The 21163-nt window shown below is 55.7% G+C and overlaps 3 protein-coding genes across 5 annotated transcripts; all 3 read left to right on the top strand.

Moving 5' to 3' along the window:
• Positions 1–551: 551 nt before the first annotated feature.
• On the top strand, positions 552–1087 carry NANOS2 (nanos C2HC-type zinc finger 2). Its single transcript, XM_007102720.2, has one exon. The coding sequence runs from the start codon at positions 615–617 to the stop codon at positions 1029–1031; it is 417 nt and encodes a 138-aa protein (XP_007102782.2). The 5' UTR covers positions 552–614; the 3' UTR covers positions 1032–1087.
• Positions 1088–7875: 6788 nt separating this feature from the next.
• On the top strand, positions 7876–16503 carry MYPOP (Myb related transcription factor, partner of profilin). 3 transcript variants are annotated; one of them, XM_007102719.3, is made up of 3 exons: positions 7876–7947; positions 8532–9239; positions 14328–16503. In XM_007102719.3, the coding sequence occupies exons 2-3, from the start codon at positions 8741–8743 to the stop codon at positions 15017–15019; spliced, it is 1191 nt and encodes a 396-aa protein (XP_007102781.1). In that variant the 5' UTR covers positions 7876–7947; positions 8532–8740; the 3' UTR covers positions 15020–16503. The 3 variants fall into 3 exon arrangements, with proteins under 3 accessions (XP_007102781.1, XP_028338884.1, XP_028338885.1); XM_028483083.2 differs by having other exon boundaries at positions 7880–7947; positions 8214–9239; XM_028483084.2 differs by having other exon boundaries at positions 7914–7947; positions 8130–9239.
• A 1668-nt stretch (positions 16504–18171) lies between these two features.
• Positions 18172–20814, top strand: IRF2BP1 (interferon regulatory factor 2 binding protein 1). Its single transcript, XM_007102718.4, has one exon. The coding sequence runs from the start codon at positions 18514–18516 to the stop codon at positions 20266–20268; it is 1755 nt and encodes a 584-aa protein (XP_007102780.1). The 5' UTR covers positions 18172–18513; the 3' UTR covers positions 20269–20814.
• Positions 20815–21163: the final 349 nt, after the last annotated feature.

Here is a 21163-nt window from a genome sequence, read left to right on the forward strand (position 1 = left end):
GCCCTGGGTTAGAGCCTCAGCTCTGCCACTTGAGTGTTATATGACTCTGGGCCACTGAGTTTTCCTCTCTGAGCTTTAGTGACTTGTCTAAAAAATGGGATCATAACTGTGTTACCCACACGGAGTTGTTGTGAAAATTAGATCAGATCGTGAAGGTAACTGTGCAGCACAACGTCTGGCTCATAGTAAGGGGCGGTTGTTATGATCAGGAATGGCTCTGGAGTATGTGAAGGCAGCAGACTCCCAGCCTTGGAGTAAGGCAGGATGGGGGTTGGGGGAATTTTCAGATATGCAGCTTTATTGAATGGATAGGGAAACTGAGGCCCAGGGAGAAGGGTCTTTCCAGAGGTCACAGGTCACCTTGCAGGCCCAGCAAGGACCAGCAACAAGGGAAATGACCCCCTTCCAGATCTCCATGGGGAATTAAAGTCAGAAGGGATCAAGGGTAAGGAGTGGGCCCTTTAAATCCTAAGCTCCACCTTTGCTTAGAAGGGTCTTTGGGGAGTATAAAAGGGGGTGCAATTCCTCCCTGCTCCGGAAAACCATCTGCTGCTCCTGTCCCCGGGCCCCCAGCCCACCTCTCTCCAGCTGCCTACCACCTCCACCTGGATGCCATGCAACTGCCACCCTTTGACATGTGGAAGGACTATTTCAACCTGAGCCAGGTGGTGTTGGCACTGATCCAGAGTCGGGGGCAAGGGCCGGAGGCCCAAAGGACCGGGGAGCCGAGACCTGGGCCCCAGCTGGAGCAGCATCAGGGGCAGGGAGGGCAGGGGGCCAGCGGGGTCCCGGCCACCCTGTGCAACTTTTGCAAACACAATGGAGAGTCTCGCCACGTGTACTCCTCGCACCAGCTGAAGACACCAGAGGGCGTGGTGGTGTGTCCCATCCTGCGGCACTACGTGTGTCCCCTGTGCGGGGCCACGGGGGACCAGGCCCACACACTCAAGTATTGTCCGCTAAACGGAGGCCAGCAGTCTCTCTACCGCCGCAGTGGGCGCAATTCGGCCGGCCGCAAGGTCAAGCGCTGAGGACCATCAGGTGCCCACCCCCTGCACCCCCCCCAGCCCTCCTGGTTCCATCCTCCCAAGTCCCTGGACTCCCCCACTTCCCCAGACTCACCCAGCCCTCTGGAATGTCTGACCCCCAGAACTCCATCCCTGCTGAATCCTGAAACAACGGAGGCTAAGGGGAGCCAGGCCAGCCCCGCCCTTTGGAAGTCTCAGCGCCTGGGGTTCTGTCCTGGCGGTGTCTGTGGATTCTTCCTGCAGCAGGACCCCTGCCCCTTGGACCACACAGCCCTGTGGCTCCTTCTGGGTCATGGTTCATGGATCTTTAGTTCTTCCGGGACACTAGCTCTGCCCCTTTGACTTCTCAGCCCTCAGGGTTCCATTCCTGGCGGAATTCTTGGACTCTTGGACCTACAGGAGCCCACTGTGCTCTCTCAGGCCAATCCTCAGAATTTGGAGAGCTGTGAAGAGGCTGGCTTGGACCTTCCAGCCCAAGAACTTCCAGATGGGATTCTGACCTAAACCAGCCTTCTCCGTCTCCTCCAGCCACCGGCAGACCCACCATTTCATCGTGGACGGTGCCGGATGGGTCCTTCCCTGCTCTCAGCAGCCCATCCATCCGCAGCTGGGGGAAGGCCTGAGGGGCACCATGTCTTCGCAGGCTTATCTAGGGCGGGAGAGCCTTGGGGTGAGCCGATACCCTTGAACGCCCCCGGTTGTCCTTTGCATTGTTCACTCCGTTTCACGGCACTGGTGCCCGCCACGGCACATCAGCGATGGGTCCTTTCCGCAGCGAGAGGGCATCTCTCCGCCATCTCCCAACTGCCCCCAAATCACCATAGTTTGTAAAGTTCCTTTTTTTTTTCCTCCCGTGTTTTCATCCTCCAACAGTTAAGTCAACGAAGCTCCCCCAGGAAAGGGGTGTGGATGCCCGGATGGGCATGGCAACTGCCTAGATTTTATTTTAGGGGCAAAGAGAAGCCCCCGTCAGATTTTAAGTTCTTCGGTTTTGGGCTCAGGGCCGGGCCCAGGTGTTGAGCTCTAGTAAATAAAAAGCGTTTCTGGTTGTCTTTGAAATCGCTATGTCTGTTTCCTGCGAGGCTGGGGGAGGGAGCGTGGGGGGATCCGAATTTGGCCCAAAACGTGGGAAGCAGGAGGCAGAGCAGGAAGGAGACCTGGGTCCCTCCCACGAATGTGACCCACTTACATCCTCTGACACAGGTCACCTATGGACTGGTCCCCAAGTCCCAGCCTCCACCTTGACCCCAGATTTCCTTTCCCTGTCCTTCCCAGGGCTCTGTCCAGGGTCCCCTCCCAGCCTGCTAGAGCCCAGGTCTTCCAGGACCGACTTTATGGTTGTCCTTAAACTTTAGGCTCCCAGACTCCGTTGGAGGGGTGACAAAAAGTATGGTCCCCACCTCGGGGAAACGCACATATGCACAAAATGTTGCATAGAAAATCAGGGCTTCTTTTATTCCATTGTTCCACACGTATTTACTGAGCTCCTACTTTGTGCCAGGCACTGTTCTGGGTATTGGCAGGTACAGCGATGAGCAAAGCAGACAAGACTCCTGCCCTCGTGGAGCTGACATTCTAGTGGGGATGGGGGTGCCGTGACAATCAAGCGATAAATATATAATATGTCAGGTAGGTGATAAGTGCTGTGAAGGAAAAGGAGTCAGAGTAAAGGGGTGGAGACTGAAGGACAGGCTGTTTTACATGGGGGTGTGGCCAGGGGAGGTCTTTCTTTGGAGGTGACACTTGAGCAGAGTCCAAATAAATTGAGGAAACCAGGAGAAGGGCATTCCAGGTAGAGGTGACAGAGTTCAAAGGCCCTAAGGTGGGATAGAATCTGGTGTGTTTGCAGAACAAGCAGGAGGCCGGCTGAGTAAGAGATAAGATCAGAGAGGTGAAAGGCATAGGCCGAGAGTTCAGAATCTTGCAGACCTTGGTGAGAATTTGACCTTCATTGTGCATTTTCAGACTCTGAAATCTGTGAGATTGAGCGGGCTCCGCTCTCACATACAGTAGTCACAGAGGAAAAAACAGAGACTCCCATTAAGGACCTCTGCTCACAGGTCCCTTTCCAAAAACGCAGCTCTGCCCTTAACAGAGATCCCCAAGGCCCCCAAACAATAGCCAAAAGGGACGCCCTAAGCCCGGAGCTGTGGTGTGCATATGCGTCAGGCTGAGCCCTGGAGAAAGTGGGGGGCTGCATCGGGCAGGAAGCCGATGGCCTCTCACATGTGATGACGGAGGAGAGCTTAATAGTTTAATAAAGGGCCGGACTCTGGTAAAGCATGTGCAGCAGTTATGGAGAGCAACAAGGGGTGGTATACTCAGGACTGGGGTGGGAGGGAGAATTACGACAGGTGACGGGGGTGCACTTTACACTGGAGAAGTGAGGGGAAGATGCTGAGGTCAGTCTGGGATAGAGGATATGAAATTCCTGGGGACATCCAAGGTGAAAGCGTCCGGGAGGCTGCCGGACACCTGATCTGGGGTTCCGAGGAGAAGACAGAGAATTCGTGATCAAGTTTCGGTTTTGTTTTTTAATGAATTAATTTTTTTAGTGAATTTTCATTTATTTAGCAGATAATTAAGTGGCAGCGTAGCCCTGACAAGAGCTGAGGACACTTAAGGAGCTGCAGTAATAATGTACCTTGACCTTGATCTCCTCCAGCACCTGCAGAGCTCCACACACCTCTGCCGATGGCTCCCTACTTGCAGCCTCCTGCAGAGCTCCAGGCCAGATTCAGACCCAACTCCCCCCTCAGCCCAGACTCTCACGGAGCCACAGAATCGTGAATGCCTCCCCTGGATGCCCAGTGTATTTATTTCCAAGGGCCACCATAACAAAGGACCATAAACTGGGTGGCTTAAACACCAGAAATGCATTCTCTCACTGTTCTGGAGGCTAGAAATCTGAAATCAAGCTGTTGGCAGTGCCACACTCTCTCCAAAGGCTCTAGGGGAGGATGCTTGCCTCTTCCAGCTTCTGGTGGCCCCGGGCGGTCCTTGGCTTGTGACAGCATCACTCCCATCTCTGCCTCTGTCTTCACAGAGCTGTCCTCTTCCCTCTGTGTGTCTCTCTCCTCTTCTTATAAGGACACCAGTCATGTCAGCTGAAGGACCCACCCTACTCCAGTATGACCTCATCTTAAGTAATTACATCTGCAATGACCCTATTTCCAAATACGGTCACGTTCTGAGGCCCCAGGGAGTTAGGACTTCAATATTATCTGGGGGGAGTTGGGGACACAGTTCAACCCATAACACCCATTGAGAACCTTACACTCACCATGTCCTCACTGACCCCATCTCCCCAACTGGGACCTGAGCTGGAGAACTGGGTGTCACCTCCCTTTCCCTCCCCAACCTGACAGTCACTGCACTCTGTACATTCTGTGTCTCAAATGTCTTCCAATTCATTTTCACCCTTCCCACCGTCCCTGCCCCGGTCCAGTCTCTCCCACCCTGTCCTCGGTCCACCCCTGACTTCTTCCTTGACTCTGGCTCATAGTCTCCCATCCACCCTCCACACAACAGCGGGGGTTCTTTCTAAAGCACACATCACACCCTGCCCATCCTCACTCATTCAAGCTCCTTAACGTTGCCCATGCGGCCCGGCATGGGCTGCCTCTGCCTCCTGGACCCTGACCCTTCATGGAGCACATGGTGGGAGATCACCTAAACCCAGCCCTGGTGGAAGTCAGCTTGCCACCCACTCTGCACCTGTTCCCACTCAGAAAAAGATGAACAGAGAAAAACACACAATCAGGGGGACTCGTCACTCTTTTATATCCAATTACCTCAAGTGATTGGTTCTATTTGTCTACAATTCCCTGGCCATTCATTCACTGTTTCATGCTTTCTCCTCTCTCTCCCCTATCCTCGGCACCTCCTTCTCACCCTGACCTTGCTTCCGACTCTACTGAGACAACAGAAGGAACCAGGAGGCAACATTCACGTGCTCCTGACACTACATCACCACCTGCCTGCCTCCATGCCCTCCCCGTTTACTGTGGCAGAACAGCCCATGCCCCTTAGACCACCCCCTACTTGTGCCTTGAGTCCCACCCACCAAGCCCACTCAAGGACATGGCTCCAGCAATTCTCCCCTCTCTCCTCTGCAGCATCAATCTCCCCCCTTCTGGATCATCCCTTTGGACACACAAACATACTGTGACATCTCCCATCTGAAATAAACCTCTGGAGATCCCGTGGGGAGATACCACCCCATTTGTGTGCTAGAAAGGATCATCTACACTGGCAATCTCTAAAGCCTCTCCTGAACCCCCCCAATCAAGCTACTGCCCCCACCACACCACCAAAATTGCCCCTTCCAGGATGACTGATGAATTCCTTATCACTAGCCCCAGTGGTCAGTTCTCAGTCCTCATTGGACTTGACTTCTAGGCAGCATTTGGCATCATTAAGCCTTCTCTCCTCCTGGATTTGCACTTCTCACTTGGCCTCCAGCACAGCAGACAGCGCTGGTTCTCCTTTCACTCTCTGACTGCGCCTCCGCAGTCTCCTTGGCCGACCCCAGCCCTCTACATCGGAGTGTCTAGCCTCAAGGCCATGGACTTCTGCTTTTTTTTTTTTTTTTTGAACGTGGACAATGTTTAAAGTCTTTATTGAATTTGTTACAGTACTGCTTCTGTTTTTTTTGTTGTTGTTTCTCTTTTTCGTTTGTTTTTTTGGCTGCGTTGGGTCTTTGTTGCTGTGCGCAGGCTAGTTGCGGCGAGGGCTACTCCTCGTGTGGTGCACGGGCTTCTCATTGCGGTGGCTTCTCTTTGTTGCGGAGCACGGGCTCTAGGAGCACGGGCTTCAGTAGTTACGGCACGCAGGCTCAGCAGTTGTGGCGCACGGGCTTAGTTGCTCCACGGCATGTGGGATATTCCCGGACCAGGGCTCGAACCCGTGTCCTCTGTATTGGCAGGCGGATTCTTAACCACTGCGCCACCAGGGAAATCCACTTCTTTTCTATCTACACTTGCTCCCCTGCCAACCTCTCCCAGTCTTAAAGGTCATTATTCACTGACAATTACTAAATTCATATCTTAAGACTGAAACCTCTCCCCTGAAGCCCAGACTCAAATATCCAACTGCCTACCTGATCTTTGTACTTGGGCAAACTTGAACTCCTGATCCTCTTACAGCCCTTTGCCCGTCTTTGCTTCTGGCAGCTCCATTCTTCGTTACTCAGGCCAAAGTCACCGGGGTCATGTTCAACTCCTCTTTCTCTCACTTCCTCTACCCAATTCCACCTCACCTCACCTCAGCAGCTACCACCCTAGTTGAAGCCACCACCACGACCTCTCACCTGAGCCACTGTAGTCACCTCCTCACTGGGCCCCAGAGTCCACTTTCGCTCCCTAAACTCAGTTTCTGCTACTGTTAACACCAGAGTCAGGGACTTCCCTGGTGGCGCAGCACTGAAGAATCTGCCTGCCAACGCAGGGGACATGGGTTCGAGCCCTGGTCCCGGGAAGATCCCACATGCTGCGGAGCAACTAAGCCCGTGCGCCACCACTACTGAGCCTGCGCACCTAGAGCCTGCACACCTAGAGCCCGTGCTCCGCAACAAGAGAAGCCACTGCAGCGAGAAGCCCGTGCACCTCAACAAAGAGTAGCCCCCGCTCGCCGCAACTAGAGAAAGCCCGTATGCAGCAACGAAGACCCAACGCAGCCAAAAATGAATAAATAAATTTACTTTAAAAAATAATTAAAAAATAAAATCACACACACACACACCCTATACTCCCCAATCCTTTTGCCTACTTCCATTTATTTCATGATACTTATCACCTTTTCACTTATATATCTTATTTTGCTAAATGTCTTACTCTCCCAACTACAAAGTGAGCTCCACGAGGGTACAGATTTTTGTCTTCTATGTTCACTGCACCTAGAATTGCGTAGGCGCTCAATAAATATTTGTTTGAGTGATGAATGAAGCACTGTTTGTGGAATGACCTTGAGAACTCCAGCAGGATGCTAAGCTACAAATTTCTCAGTGTAGACTTAACTCCATCATCCTACCTTCCGGCTAGAACCCGTGTTCTAGGTTCATTCCTGCCTCCATGCATTTCCTTAAAGTCATGCCTGTGCTAGGATCACCCCTTTCCAGCCAAGAAGCTCTCCCTCTGATCCCCCTCCCCGCGTGCCAGCCGTGACGTGTGTGGACAAGGGTCCCGCCAGGTAGGGTTGGAAGGTAGATGAGTTGCTATGGCTACTGCACCCGCCTGGGGCGGAATATCCCCAGGGTGCCCCGCCCCTACGGGTAGTGGTTAGCTGACCCCGAGCAGCCCCGCGCAGGGGCGGGTATAAGGGGCTGCAAACCCAGTTTTGTTACGCTCCCCCCACCAACCCACGCAGTTGTCATGGAAACGAACCGCTTCCCTCCAGCACCGTCTCCCTCCCCTTCCCCTAAGAGAGACACAGGCATAGTTAGAGGGCTGGGTGGGCTGGAAGACGGTCCGAAAGGCTAGGAAGCCATTCGGTCCCGTCACTCTCCAAGGTCTCTCCCTCATCCTCCAAGGATTGCTACGCCTGCGCAGGGACGGAGTCCGGGTACCAAAGCTAGCGGGGAGAGAAAGGCGCGCATGCGTTGGAGGGTTTTGAGCGTGCGCTCTTGTGGCATCAGGGAGCTGGGGAAAGAGCGCTGCGCTAACCTTGCGCCTGCGCAACTGCGGCCCGCTTACGGAGGCCGGTGGAGGGCAATTCTGCGCTTGCGCTCTGGCGGGAGGAGTGAAACCCAAGAGGTTCGGGCGTTGGGGGACCGTCTGGCGCTAGGTGCGCCTGCGCCTTGGCTCGCGGGGCGGCCGGGGGCGGGGCCCAGAAGGGGAGGGAGAAAGCCGGCAGGGGGAGGGAAGAGGCCGCAGAAGCCCGAGTCTTGACCGACGGGCAGGCGGGGGCTGCGGCGGCGCCGGTGAGTGACCCGCGGCCCAACTCGGTCCCCACCCTCCGCGACCCTCACTCTTCCCGGAGTCTCCCGTAGCCCCCTCCTAATCTCGGACCCTCATAACCCTCAGGGCTCCCCTTGATTCGTGGCAATCCCCAAAGCCCCCACAATCCCCGCAGACCCTAATGCCTAATATTTTATTCTCCCAGTTTCTCCACTGTCCTAGGAGCCCCCAGTTCACCATTATTTCTGGACTGCTCCTCTAAGGACCACTTCTCTTATTGGTCTTACAGACGTCCCATTGCCCCGGAACCCCCAGAGCGCTCCTCTGCTCCAGATCCCCCCTTTCCTGCTGCATCTCCTCTTCAACATCTCCTTATCCCCATCACCCTCGTGCTTCTTTGACCCCCGAGATACCCCATTCTCCTTCCATTTCCCATCCTCCTATGCCCCCAATTCTCCTTAACTCCCGCAGACACCCCCTCTTCCGCTTTTCCTTATTTCCCTCCATTCCTCCATACCCATACCCAATTAACATCAACTCCATGGCCTGGCACTTTGCGCCGTGCCAGGCACAAGATGAGCGCTCAGCCGGTGTCATCTATTATTAGGCACTCTGACGGACCCCCGCTGCTCGTCGCCTCCGTCCGTCCTTCGCCCCCACCCCTATCCCCGGGGACATAGGAGACGGTATCGGGGCGGCCGGGGTGGGGCGGGCGGCGCAGGGCCGCTGAACCCCTGCCAGCGCCGTGCGCCCTGTGCCCGCAGCGCCGGCGCCCCCCATGCGCCAGGCGGCCGGACGGCGGCGTCGGGGGGCGCCATGGCCTCGGCGGCGGCGGGCGAAGCGGAAGAGACCACCCGGCTGCGCAAGCCGCGCTTCTCGTTCGAAGAGAACCAGATCCTGATCCGTGAGGTGCGCGCCCACTACCCGCAGCTCTACGGCGCTCAGAGCCGTCGGGTGAGCGTGGCCGAGCGGCGGCGTGTGTGGGACGGCATCGCCGCCAAGATCAACGGCATCACCAGCTGGAAGCGCACTGGCCAGGAGGTGCAGAAGCGCTGGAACGACTTCAAGCGCCGCACCAAGGAGAAGCTGGCGCGCGTGCCTCACTCCACACAGGGCACCGGGCCTGCCGCCGAGGACGCCTTCTCCGCCGAGGAGGAGACCATTTTTGCCATCCTGGGGCCGGGTGTGGCGGGGCCAGGAGCTGGTGCAGGGGCAGAGCAGCCCTCCGCGGCCGCCTCTTCACAGCCAGCGGCCCCAAGCGCCTGCGCCCAACGCTGTGGGTTGTCTGAGGACCGCAGGGAGGACCGACGGGCAGGTGAGTTCCTTCAGCACATCACCTTAGCAAAAGCAAACAGAAATTTTACTTTGTGCCTGGCGCTGTTCCAGGCCCTTTATATGGTTCATCAGATCCTCACTATAGCTGTGGGAAGGGGGGTACTGGTATAATCCCCATTTTACACCTGTGGAGACTGAGGCTCAGAAAAGTGTAGTAAATGGTCAGAGTCGGGAATGGAACCCAGAACCAGGAGGCTTGGCTCCAGAGTCCACACATGGGATCATCAGCTCACGCATGATTTCATTAAACTGCAGTGTAGGGGGAGTGACTCTGAAGGCAGATAGTCTGGGCTCCAGTTACAACTTTGCCACTCAACTGTGTCATTTGGGATAAGTTATTGCACATCAGATTCTGCATCTGTAAAATGGGGATAAAAAATGGTCCCCACCTCAAAGAGTTGCTGGGAAGATTAAATGAGTTAATATGTGTAATTTGCTTGGTACATTACCTCCTTGCTAGCTATTGATATAATTACCAGTGCTGTGAAGCACGAACTGTTTCACCACTTTATAAATCAAAGACTCAGGGAGGTTTGGAAGTCTTCCCAAGGTCATGCCCTGAGTAGAGGAGCTGGGGAGAGTGGAGTACAAAACTTCCCACTCAGCCTTGACTCTGGATGATTATTTCTTCTACAGCTATTCTCTAGGCAACTGCCCCGAGCTGGACAATGTTGGGGACAGAGATGTGACTGAGACATCCTCAGGCCTTCCCTTCTGGGGCTCACAGTCCACTGGGGGAGACAGACCCATGCATAGACAGTGATGACTCAAAGCAGGCAGGGCTGGGCTGTGAGAGTCCCTAGGGGACATCTGATCCAGACTGGGAAGTCAAGGAGGGCTTCCTGGAGGAGGAGCCATCAGAGCCGAGATGCAAAGCGTGAGGATGAAGAAGAGATGGGAAAGTGTTCCTGGAGAACAGCATGTACAGTAGCTTGGAGACAAGAAAGCTTGGCCAGTTTAGGAAACTGAGAGATGCTGCCCAGTTAGGGGAGGGGAGGAAGGGAGAGTGGAAAGATTAAAGAAAGGACATGTTTTGAGATGAGATCAGAGGGGTCAGCAAAGGCCAAACCTTGTAGGGCCTTTAGGCTGAGATAAGGAGTTCAATTTTATCCTAAGTACTATGGGGAGCCCTACAAGGGTTCAGAGAAAGAGGGGGCACATGATCCAACAAGGCAGCTCAGGATCATGTAATTTCTGAGAGGTTCATTCACCCCCCCAGGGTCACACAGCAAGTAAGTAAGTAGAAGGGTTGGAACTTGAATATAAGTTGTGTCCAACTCACCGTCCATGCACTTAACCACTGACTAGATGGCCTGATATATACCATATATATACATACATATATATGTAAATATGTAAGTAGTTTACATATATATAAACAATTAATATTGACTACGAGTTATTGGGTGTTCCAGAATTGGATCACACGTGGTTTAAAATAAACGTCAGGACTTTGGATTTTATCTTGAGGACATTTGCGAGGCATGAAAGTGTCTTAAGCCAGAGAAAGACACAATCACTCGGGACCCTTGTACTCAATATGAATCAAACCTCATTGTTTCTACCTGTGAAATGGCCCCATTGAACCAGGGCAGAGATGGCAAACTTATTACTTCAAAAGCTGTACAACCCCTTAATCATTCATTCAACAGATATTTATTGAGCACGTATTCTGAGGCAGACACCATGGTAGGTGCTGGGAATACTCTGAAGAAAGACAGTTTTCCTTCCCTTATGGAGCTGACATTCTAGTTATGGGAGACAGACCACAAACAAGTAATCCCCGAAAGCAGATTATACAAAGATGTGATAAGAACTAAGAGAAGTAAAACAAAGCATGTTAAGAGGTTAGTGAGTGATGGAAAGGGGGCCTCTGTAGAGAGGGGAAATTTGAGGAGAGGACCTGAATGGAGAGACTGAGCCAAGTAGATATCTGGGGGAAGAGTACTGCAGCTGGAGGAAACAGCAGGTGCAAAGGCCCTGAGGCAGGTATGTGCTTAAAGTGTCCTTGATTAGAATCTCACACAGAGATTACCCACTGTGTAAAACTCTTAAAAGAGGAACTGCTCTGATTGAAGGACAGGAACAGGGCCTGGGGCAGCCTGAGGCATCTTTGTTGACACTGGAAGGAGAGATAAGAACCATCTATCTTGTGACCTAATATTTGAATGAAAGAACAATAACAACCACACTGAGACTTTATTATGTGCCAGGTACTGGCCTATGCCCTGGCCCATGGTAATTCAATTAATGCCTGTAACGGCCCTCAGGGAGATATTCTGTTACAGGTTTACTTGGTCCTATGTTCACACACATCCATTTACCGGTGGGGAAACTTGAGGCCCAAAGGTTGCGAATAACTATGATTTTAACTCTCACAGTGGTCCTTACATGACGCCTGTGAGCCCTGTGGGCATGAAGGCTGGGCCCCTTTTCTGTTCTTTTTACTCGGTAGACTAGAAAAGTCATATATATTTCCAAGTGGCTGGAATTCTCATACCCTTTATGAAGAGGACTCGCCACCGTCAAGCCCACAGCCCCAGCCCAAGGAATGGTTAAAAGCATAGGCTCCAGAACCTGCCTGGGTTCAAAGTCCTCTTCTCCCATTCACCAGCTCTGTGACACCTCTTTGGGCCTCAAGTCACCTCATCTGTAAAATGGGCTAATACTGATAGCACCTACCCCAGAGACTGGCTCGGAGGACTGGGTGAAATAACATAGGAGAACTTAGCCACTGCGCCCAGGGTCGGCCAGGAAAGTGTCCAACCACCGTTAGCTCTGGTTATTGTCTCTCTGCCAGCCTCTCCTACTTGCCCAGGCCGGCTGGCCCAAAGAGTCTGGAGCCCCAGCCTTCGAGCCTGGGGGTGTGTGTGGGGTAGCGATCCTGGTAGAGGGAACAACATATGCACTGAGGCAAGGAAGAAGAATAGAAAGGGGCAAAAGCTGAGGCCTTGTAGCCCTAGAGAGAGGCCTGGACTGTCCCCCGTGGGTGCTGGGGAGCTGTGGGAGGGTTGTTGCCAGGACCTGGGGCCTGGGGCCCAATCAGTACTGACTCCCAGGAAGCCACAGTTCTTTTCTCATTAAAGACAGAATTTTGTGCTGGACATTGTTCTAGGCGCTGGGTAAACAGCAGTGAACAAAACAAAGCCCTGCCTGATGGAGCTGACATAAGGAGGAGGAGACAGACCACAAACACAGAGCGATCCCATGCCAGGTGGAGATAAGTGCTATAAAAGAAATCAGGTAGGGCTAGGAGAGAGAAAAGGACAGAGCTGCTTCAGACGGAGGGTCAAGGAAGGTCTCTCCAAGGAGGCCATGTTTGAGCAGAAGCCGGAGGAGGTGAGGGAGGGAGCGAAGCAGGTGTCTGGGGAAAGATCTTTCCAGGCTGAAGGAACAGAAAGTGCAAAGGCCCTGAGGCAGGAGCGGGCCTAAAGTGTATGAGGACCCAGGACTTCCCTGGTGGTCCAGTGGTTAAGACTCTATGCTTCCAACGCAGGGGGCTCGGGTTTGATCCCTGATCGGGGAACTAAGATCCCACATGCCTCCCGGCGTGGCCAAAATTAAAAAAAAAAAAGTGTATGAGGACCTGCAGGGAGGCCAGTTTGGCTGGAGTCAAGTGAACGAAAGAGAGAGTGAGAGAAGGAGTGGGAGATGAGGTTAGGGAAGCAATGGAGGCACATCGTGGGAACCTTGAAAACTTTGCTTTTACTGTGGGTGAGATAATAGCCACAGGAGGCTTTTGAGCAGAGAAGGACATCTCACTTGTATTTTTTTTTAACACCTTTATTAAGGTAGAATTCTCATATCATACAACCCACCCATTTAAAGCGTACAATTCAGTGGCTTTTAGTATATTCATAGAGCTGTGCAACTATCACTACAATCAATTATAGAACATTTTCATCACTCCGAAAAGAAACCCTGTACCTCTTAGCCATCAACCCCCTGCCTCGTTCCCCCATCTCTGCCCAGCCCTAGGCAACCACTAATCTACTTTCTGTCTCTGTAAGATTTGCCTATTTTGGACATTTCATGTAAATGGATCATATGACATGTGGTCCTTTGTGAGTAGCTACTTTCCTGTAGCATAACTGTGGTGTATTTTAGTTGGACCCCTGAAGCTGCTGGTGGAGAACAGACTCTAAGGGGTGGGGGTGTGGGCTGGGAGCCCAGTGAATAGTCCAGGTTGGGAGATGGTGGTGGTTGGACCAGGGTGGGGGCCGTGGAGGAGGACAGATGTTGGGTTAGTTTGAAGGCAGAGCCAACGGTATTTGTACACGAGTGGTGTCTTGGGAGAGAAGAGTGCGTTTTTGTCGTGAGCAGCTAGAAGGATGGAGCTGCCATCATCTGAGATGGGGTGGCTGAGGGAGGACCAGGTTGGGGGAGGACCAGGAGCTCAGCCGGGCAAGGGGGTTGGAGGCATTATAGGACGGGATTATTGGAGGGGATATGCCGAGTACACAGCTGGAGGGAGAGGTTCAGGCTGGTCCCGGAAATCTGGGCGCCTCTGCACGCAGACTCTTCAAGTCCGTGAGCACGAATGAGATCCCAGGTGAGAGGAGGCGGAGGAAGCCCCGCAGGCTTGGGGTTAAACTGGCACAGACCAGAGTTGAGACTGAAATCCTGCCATCTGATTGGAGAGAGCCCCCTACTCCCCGCCTCCAGAAGTTCCCCCCTCTCCTACTCCAGCCACCCAACCTCTTTTCCAGGCCCTCCTCCCCTGGAGCCTCCCCAGGATCCAGCAGTGCTGCCTGAGGGGGGGCGGGGGGCGGGTCTGGATGGTTCAGAGCCTTCTAGCATGTTGGCTTTTACACTGAATGAGATAAGAGCTGCTTGGCTCGGCAGGGGACCTCCAGGACCCCGTTCCAGTAAGGCTGGTATGGGCCATCAGATTATTGTTAAATATATTGTTTCCCTCCCCTGGGTCATGGGGCTTCTGCTCCAAGGCATGACCTGACTTAGGTTTGGAAAGGATGCCTTTGGGTGCAGGGTGGGTGGGAGGTGGGAAAGGGAAATCATGACAGCGTTAGGGGTCCCCCACATCTTACCTACATCTCTCTCTCCACAGATACACCAGCCCACAGCAAGGGGGGCTCTAGGAGCCCGGAGCCTTGGGCCAGACCCTCCTGCACTCCTCAGGAAGGGGGCTGCCAGGCACCCAAGGAGCGTGAGTCCCCGCCCCCTCCGGCCCTGCAGACCATCCAGCTGCCCCGCCTGGCCTTGTCTCCACCCCCCGCAGCCCCTCCACTGCCACCACCCCCCGAGCCACCGCAGCAGGTCCAAGTGGCACCCTCGCCCTCCAGCTCCCCCTCCCCTCCACTGCCTCCACCCTCGGCCCCAGACCCCTCCCTGGACTTCCTGCGGGCCCAGCAGGAGACTGCCAACGCCATCCGGGAGCTGGCCGGCACCCTTCGCCAGGGACTGGCCCAACTGAGCGAGGCCCTCAGCGCCCTACTGCCCCTTCTGCCCGGAACCCCCGCTGACCCATTGCCCCCGCCCCCTCCCCCACCTCCACCGCCCAGGCCTGTCTTGTCCCCCCCCTCCCCCAAGGTGGAGGTCACCCCAGAGCCTGTGTCCGTGGTGGCTGCTGTCGTGGACGGGGCTGTAGTGGCAGCCAGGGGGGTGATCATTACCCCTAGGAGCGAGGAGGGGGCCCCCCGGCTGCCCCCTGCCCCACTCACTCCCCATGACTCCCCGCCACACAAAAGGAGGAAAAGTTTCCCTACACGGAAGAGGCGGGGGCGGTGGAAATCTCCATGACATCTGCTGTGGGGTTCAAGCTTGTTGGCGCACCTTCTGCCTGCACCTCCTCCCCCCAGCTTAGCCCAGTGGAGGAGGGCAATGCACTTACCCCATCCCAGCTGCACCCCGGCTCCCTGCTGCGGGGCACGAGCACCCCACTCCTTGTACTAGTTAGTGCCTGATTCTGGGGGGCCTCCTTGATGGGCCCCCCAGCCCTTTTCCAGTACAGCGCTGTCTGCCTGGCTGCTTTCCTTAACCCTGACTTCTAAGCCATGGATTTTATGTTATTTATTATTGCCGTTCGTGGGTTGCGGAGGGAACCTGCACATCCCCCGTCCCCTAACAAAACTCCTGGCCTTGACTTGAAGACAACTGACCCACTTCCCCTCCCCAGACTTTGGAGGGGCTGGGAGTTTCAAGACAAGTCAGAATATGGATGAAGAGGCTACTGCAGTCTGTACCCTGGGGGCGGGTGGAGTTCTCACTGGTGTAGGTTGAGCCTTCTGCCTCATGTTGCAGTCTCTGACCTCCAGAGCTCAACCCCCTCTGTGCTCCCCAGTGGTAACAAGATATCAATAAACTTATTTTTAATATAATTACTTGGGGCTCTGTCTGAGACAGGCCTGAAGTTCCAACACCTACACCTGACTCATCCCTCCGTGGGCAGGTGACACCCCCTTGAAGTTTTAGAGGCTGGTGGTTTTCCAGACTTTTTTTTTTTCCTTAAAGCCATCAAGTCCTGTGTTCAAATCTTATTCCTACTTTTTCATCCTTCAGATACCACCCTAAATGTCATCTCTGGGAGGACATCCTGGATTCCTTACCCCGGGCTAGGGTGGGTCTGCTTCTTAGATTGTCTCTCAGCATCCTGTGGTCACTAAATGAACACATGCCTTTATCTATTTAAAGCCTGCTTCCCGTATAGTTTCATGAAGGGAGGAGCTGGTTCTCTTTTTTACTCCCAAACTGGCTGCAGAGCCTGGTAGCAAAGTAGCTAATAGCCATCACCCTGGACTCAGACCTGGCTCGACCCCTGGTGCTGCCCTGGCCAGTTGTGTAACTACGGGCCTCCACTGTCCTCATCTGTAATACGGGCATAAAGATTTAGGTGTCTTTGGTGCCTAGAACTGCATTCTCTTCATCCCTCAGGTCACAGCTCAAATATCACCTCCTCGGGAAAGCCTTTCCTGAGCCCCCCCTCCCTTTCCCCCAGCAGTCATGAAAGAAAGGCAGTTAAGTAATCATTTGAGTAAATTTAAATTGAATGTCCCTCCATCACCAGGATGAGCCTTGTCGGGGCAAGGCCTGAGCCTATCTTAGTCACTGCTGTGTCCTCAGCATTGCCCAACACAGAAGAAAGTTTGAATCTTTGAAGTAACGGGAGCTTAAAAACAACTTTTCATTTATGGTGCGCCTTTTCTGGGTCGGGTACCATGCTAAGCATTTATTTGCATGTTTGCATTTTAACCTGAAGGTAGCCAATGAAAAGCAGATTTTAGGGGATCTCCCATTTTTTCCTGAGAAGTTTAGGGACTTGCCCTAAATTTGTCAGGGGCCAGTGCAGTCCACCTGAAGCCAACCAGCCTTTGGCCAGAACTCCTCTGACTCCCAACTAGTGTTTACTAAAGAATGGCCCAAAGACAATTTTAGGCGATATACGGATGGCCTTTTTAACGGTTCTGTGGTTCTGTGTGTATGTAGTTTTATTTTGTAAAAATGTACCTAGTACAGAAAACCCATGATCGTGCACATAATACTGCTTAGGATGAGGCGAAAGGAAACAGCGTTTTATTCACAGGAGTCAACTTCAAGAAAAATATTAATAATACAGGTGGTAAACAAAATGGTGAAGCTGAGACTGAAATTTGGGTAACATAAAATCAGACCTGCTATGGTTGCAGTGGGATGAGGGAGAGTGGGGGCAGGCATTCCCTGATTAGTTTGAAAACTACTAATGAATGCAACCCTGGCAAGTCATTCAAATATTTTTGAGCGCTTAACACAGACCCAGGCCTAGAGAGAGGAAGAGGCTGATGTGGGTTAGAAGCTGGAGACCTGTCTCTCCTCCACATGACCCCTCTCCAAGCCTGCCCTGCAGTATTCCATCGCCAGGAAGGAAAAAACATGGGGGTCCCAAAGCCTGCTTGGGCCTATCAGGTAGTAAGCACCCAAGGTTGGAGAAAGGTGGTCTGGCTCTCGCTCTCCCCAGAAACTACTCTGGCCTCCTTTCCGCCCCCCAAATTGGTGAGCCCTAGAGGGTGAGGACCCTCTCACCCGGTGCTCGGAAAGATCCCCCAGAAATTGAGGCGAGGCGGGGGTGGGGGGTGGGGGGCGGGTACGGACAGCCAGCGGGAATCGGGAAGGCCTCCCCCAACCTCATAGACAGCGGAAGTGCGTCCGTTTGTTCGCCCCGCAGAGCATTTTGGGAATTGTAGTGAAGTTGGGGTGAGGGGGGCGGAGAAACTGACAGTGTAACCCCTTGGAGACCAGAGCGCGCCCGCAGAGCTGGAACAGGGGCGCTCGACCACTCCCTTTAGCAGATAAAGCAACTGAGGCTGAGACCGTCAGTCCTCTCCTTTCTCCGGCTTTTGTTGGACCCAGTCAGAGGCTTATATCCAAGATCCTGGGCAAGCAAAGTGCCAAGTGGACGGTCCTGCCCAACACTAAATTGCCAGCTTCCCTTCCCCCCCGCACCGAAAACGTCCAATTAAGTCCCCTCCGCCCCGCCCCAGGAGCTGCTGCCTTCGTAACCGGTCATTGGCCCACCTTTGAAGGGCGGGGAACTGAGCCTCAGAGAAGGCAAGACTTGTCTAAAGCTGCAAAGCTAGCCGGAGCAGAAACTGGCCGCCCGGAAGCCTGTCCACCCGCTACACTTTCTGAATCCGTGGTGGCTCTCACCATTCGTATCACATCCCCGCACCCAACCCTTGTGCTCGAGCTGCTTGGAGCCAGTCAAACTCCCTGCCCCCCGGCGAGGAGGGGTACAGGCTGCGCAGCGGAGAGGCGGTGAGCCCCTACCCTCCCCGGCAGCTGGCTGTCCCCTTTAAGAAACGGCCCCGGAGGGACTACGTTTCCCAGAAGGCTTTGCCGGCGCGTTATGTAACTTTCCCTGCGTAGCGGCCTCTGGGGCAGAAGGAGGTGGAGGCGGTGGCGGCGGCGGTGGCGGCGGCGGCGGCGGCAGTTGCAGCGGCGGTGGCGGGAGCGGCGGGAGCCCGAGGCGGCGGCGCCCGCGGCCTATCGCGGGGCCCGAGCTGTGCGCCGCTGCCCGGAGCTCGGACCCGGCGGGAGCGCCGACGTGCCTCTGCCTGCCTTTGAGGAGGCGGGAGTGAGGAAAAAGGCTTAGGGCCCAGGGGGCGGGGAAGGGGGGCCGGGCCTGGATCCGCGGGGAGGCCGAGCCAGAGGCCCGACCGTGGCTCGCGCGGTCCCGGGGACACGAATCGAACGTCGGCGGCGCGGATCGAACGTCGGCGGCGGGTGGAACGCGGGGCCCCGGAGGCGCGCGTGCGGGGGCTATGGCGTCCGTGCAGGCTTCCCGCCGCCAGTGGTGCTACCTGTGCGACCTGCCCAAGATGCCGTGGGCCATGGTGTGGGACTTCAGTGAGGCCGTGTGCCGCGGCTGCGTGAACTTCGAGGGCGCGGATCGCATCGAGCTGCTCATCGATGCCGCCCGGCAGCTCAAGCGAAGCCACGTGCTCCCCGAGGGCCGCTCGCCGGGGCCCCCGGCCCTCAAGCACCCGGCCACTAAGGACCTGGCAGCCGCCGCTGCACAGGGGCCTCAGTTGCCGCCTCCACAGGCCCAGCCCCAGCCGTCGGGGACAGGCGGCGCTGTCTCAGGCCAGGACCGCTATGACAGGGCCACATCGTCGGGCCGCCTCCCCTTGCCCTCGCCCGCCCTGGAGTACACCCTGGGGTCCCGCCTGGCCAATGGACTGGGCCGCGAGGAGGCTGTGGCGGAGGGGGCGCGAAGGGCCCTGCTTGGCTCCATGCCCGGCTTGGTGCCCCCCGGGCTGCTGGCAGCTGCGGTGTCTGGCCTGGGAAGCCGAGGTCTGACGCTGGCACCCGGCTTGAGTCCTGCCCGTCCAGCCTTCGGCTCCGATTTCGAGAAGGAGAAGCAGCAGAGGAATGCGGACTGTCTGGCAGAACTGAACGAGGCCATGAGGGGCCGGGCAGAGGAATGGCACGGGCGCCCCAAAGCCGTGCGGGAACAGCTGCTGGCGCTGTCTGCCTGCGCCCCTTTCAATGTCCGTTTCAAGAAGGATCACGGGCTGGTGGGACGGGTGTTCGCCTTCGATGCTACTGCCCGCCCGCCAGGCTACGAGTTCGAGCTGAAGCTCTTCACCGAATACCCCTGTGGTTCTGGCAACGTGTATGCTGGAGTCCTGGCCGTGGCTCGCCAGATGTTTCATGATGCTCTGCGGGAGCCGGGCAAGGCGCTGGCCTCATCAGGCTTCAAGTACCTCGAATATGAACGGCGACACGGCTCAGGGGAATGGCGCCAGCTAGGGGAGCTGCTAACCGACGGTGTCCGCACCTTCCGCGAGCCAGCTCCCGCCGAGGCCCTGCCCCAACAGTATCCAGAGCCAGCCCCTGCAGCTCTTTGTGGCCCCCCCCCACGAGCCCCATCCAGGAATCTGGCCCCCACGCCACGCCGTCGCAAGGCGTCCCCTGAGCCCGAGGGCGAGGCGTCTGGGAAGATGACCGCCGAGGAGTTGCAGCAGCGGCACTGGGCGGCCCCCGGCGGCCCGTTCTCCGCCGACACCCCTGGTGTGCCCTCGCCCATCGCCGCCCTGAAGAACGTGGCCGAGGCCCTTGGCCACTCCCCCAAGGACCCTGCTGGGGGTGCGGGCCCTGTGCGTGCAGGGGGCGCCAGCCCCGCAGCCTCCTCCGCGGCGCAGCCTCCAGCCCAGCATCGTCTAGTGGCCCGAAACGGTGAGGCGGAAGTTAGCCCCACAGCAGGGGCGGAAGCTGTTAGCGGGGGTGGTAGCGGCACCGGGGCGACCCCTGGGGCCCCCCTGTGCTGTACCCTATGCCGGGAGCGGCTGGAAGACACCCACTTCGTCCAGTGCCCCTCAGTGCCCGGACACAAGTTTTGCTTTCCCTGCTCACGGGAGTTCATCAAGGCGCAGGGTCCTGCCGGGGAGGTGTACTGCCCCAGTGGAGACAAGTGCCCGCTAGTGGGCTCCTCTGTCCCCTGGGCCTTCATGCAAGGCGAGATCGCCACCATCCTTGCTGGAGACATCAAGGTTAAGAAAGAACGGGACCCCTAGGCCACCACTGCCACCAGTCTACTGCCCATCCGCCCCCCCTTGCCACCCACCGCCGCTGCGGATAAATTATTCCCACCCAGCCCAGTGCCTCCCCCGCCTGTGTACATACCCCCTTCCTTATCCCAGATGGGTCCCCTCCTTATGCCAGATGGGTCCCCTGGGGTAGATGCATTGAGGGTGGGGGGAACAAACTTGTGGCTTCTGTCCGAGGGGGTGTTTGGGGTCCCTTGACCCCTCCGGTTACCCTCTCCCCTCCTTGGCTTGGCTTTGCTGCTGCTTGTAGTTGGAGGAGAGGTGTCCCCGACCCTCCTTGAGAAGGGGCCTCCTGAAATCTCGCTCTTTATAAACGAAGCAAAAGCATTTTATTGCCCCCCTCCCCTACCCCGTCTCCCTCCTTCAATAAACCGAAAGATGGGTTTTTTCCTTCTTGGTCCCTTAGTTGCGTGAGATGCTGCGCCCCCTTTGGGACCGAACTGATCCTGCAGGGGAAAGGACGTTGCCTTGTAGCCTCCAGGTGGCGCCCTTCACTCAGGTGGGCCCCCTCCCCCCGCCCCCGGCTGTTTTTATAAATGCTGGTCAACTAGTCAAGCGTTCTAGCCGTCAGTCCGTTTTCCAGATGACAGAACTAAGGCTCAGAGAGGGGATGGCTCTTGCGAGGGAGCCACAGCCAAGCTCGGGAACTAGCCTTCCCTTCTGGCCCATCCCCTGTATCTCCCCCGAGGTGGAGGACTCAGTGCCACCGAGGGGGAGGGTCAAGGGGCATCCAGAGGCTTCCCAGAAGGGACGGGCCGCGAGTTCTTGCTAGGCAGGGAGAGAATTAGGCCAGATTGCTAGAGGGACTGCCTGAGGAAAGAGGAGATTTACCTCATGAGGTACACTAACAGGTTCCCTGGAA

Source organism: Physeter macrocephalus, unplaced genomic scaffold (genome assembly GCF_002837175.3).
Source record: "Physeter macrocephalus isolate SW-GA unplaced genomic scaffold, ASM283717v5 random_5, whole genome shotgun sequence".
NCBI lineage: Eukaryota > Metazoa > Chordata > Mammalia > Artiodactyla > Physeteridae > Physeter > Physeter macrocephalus.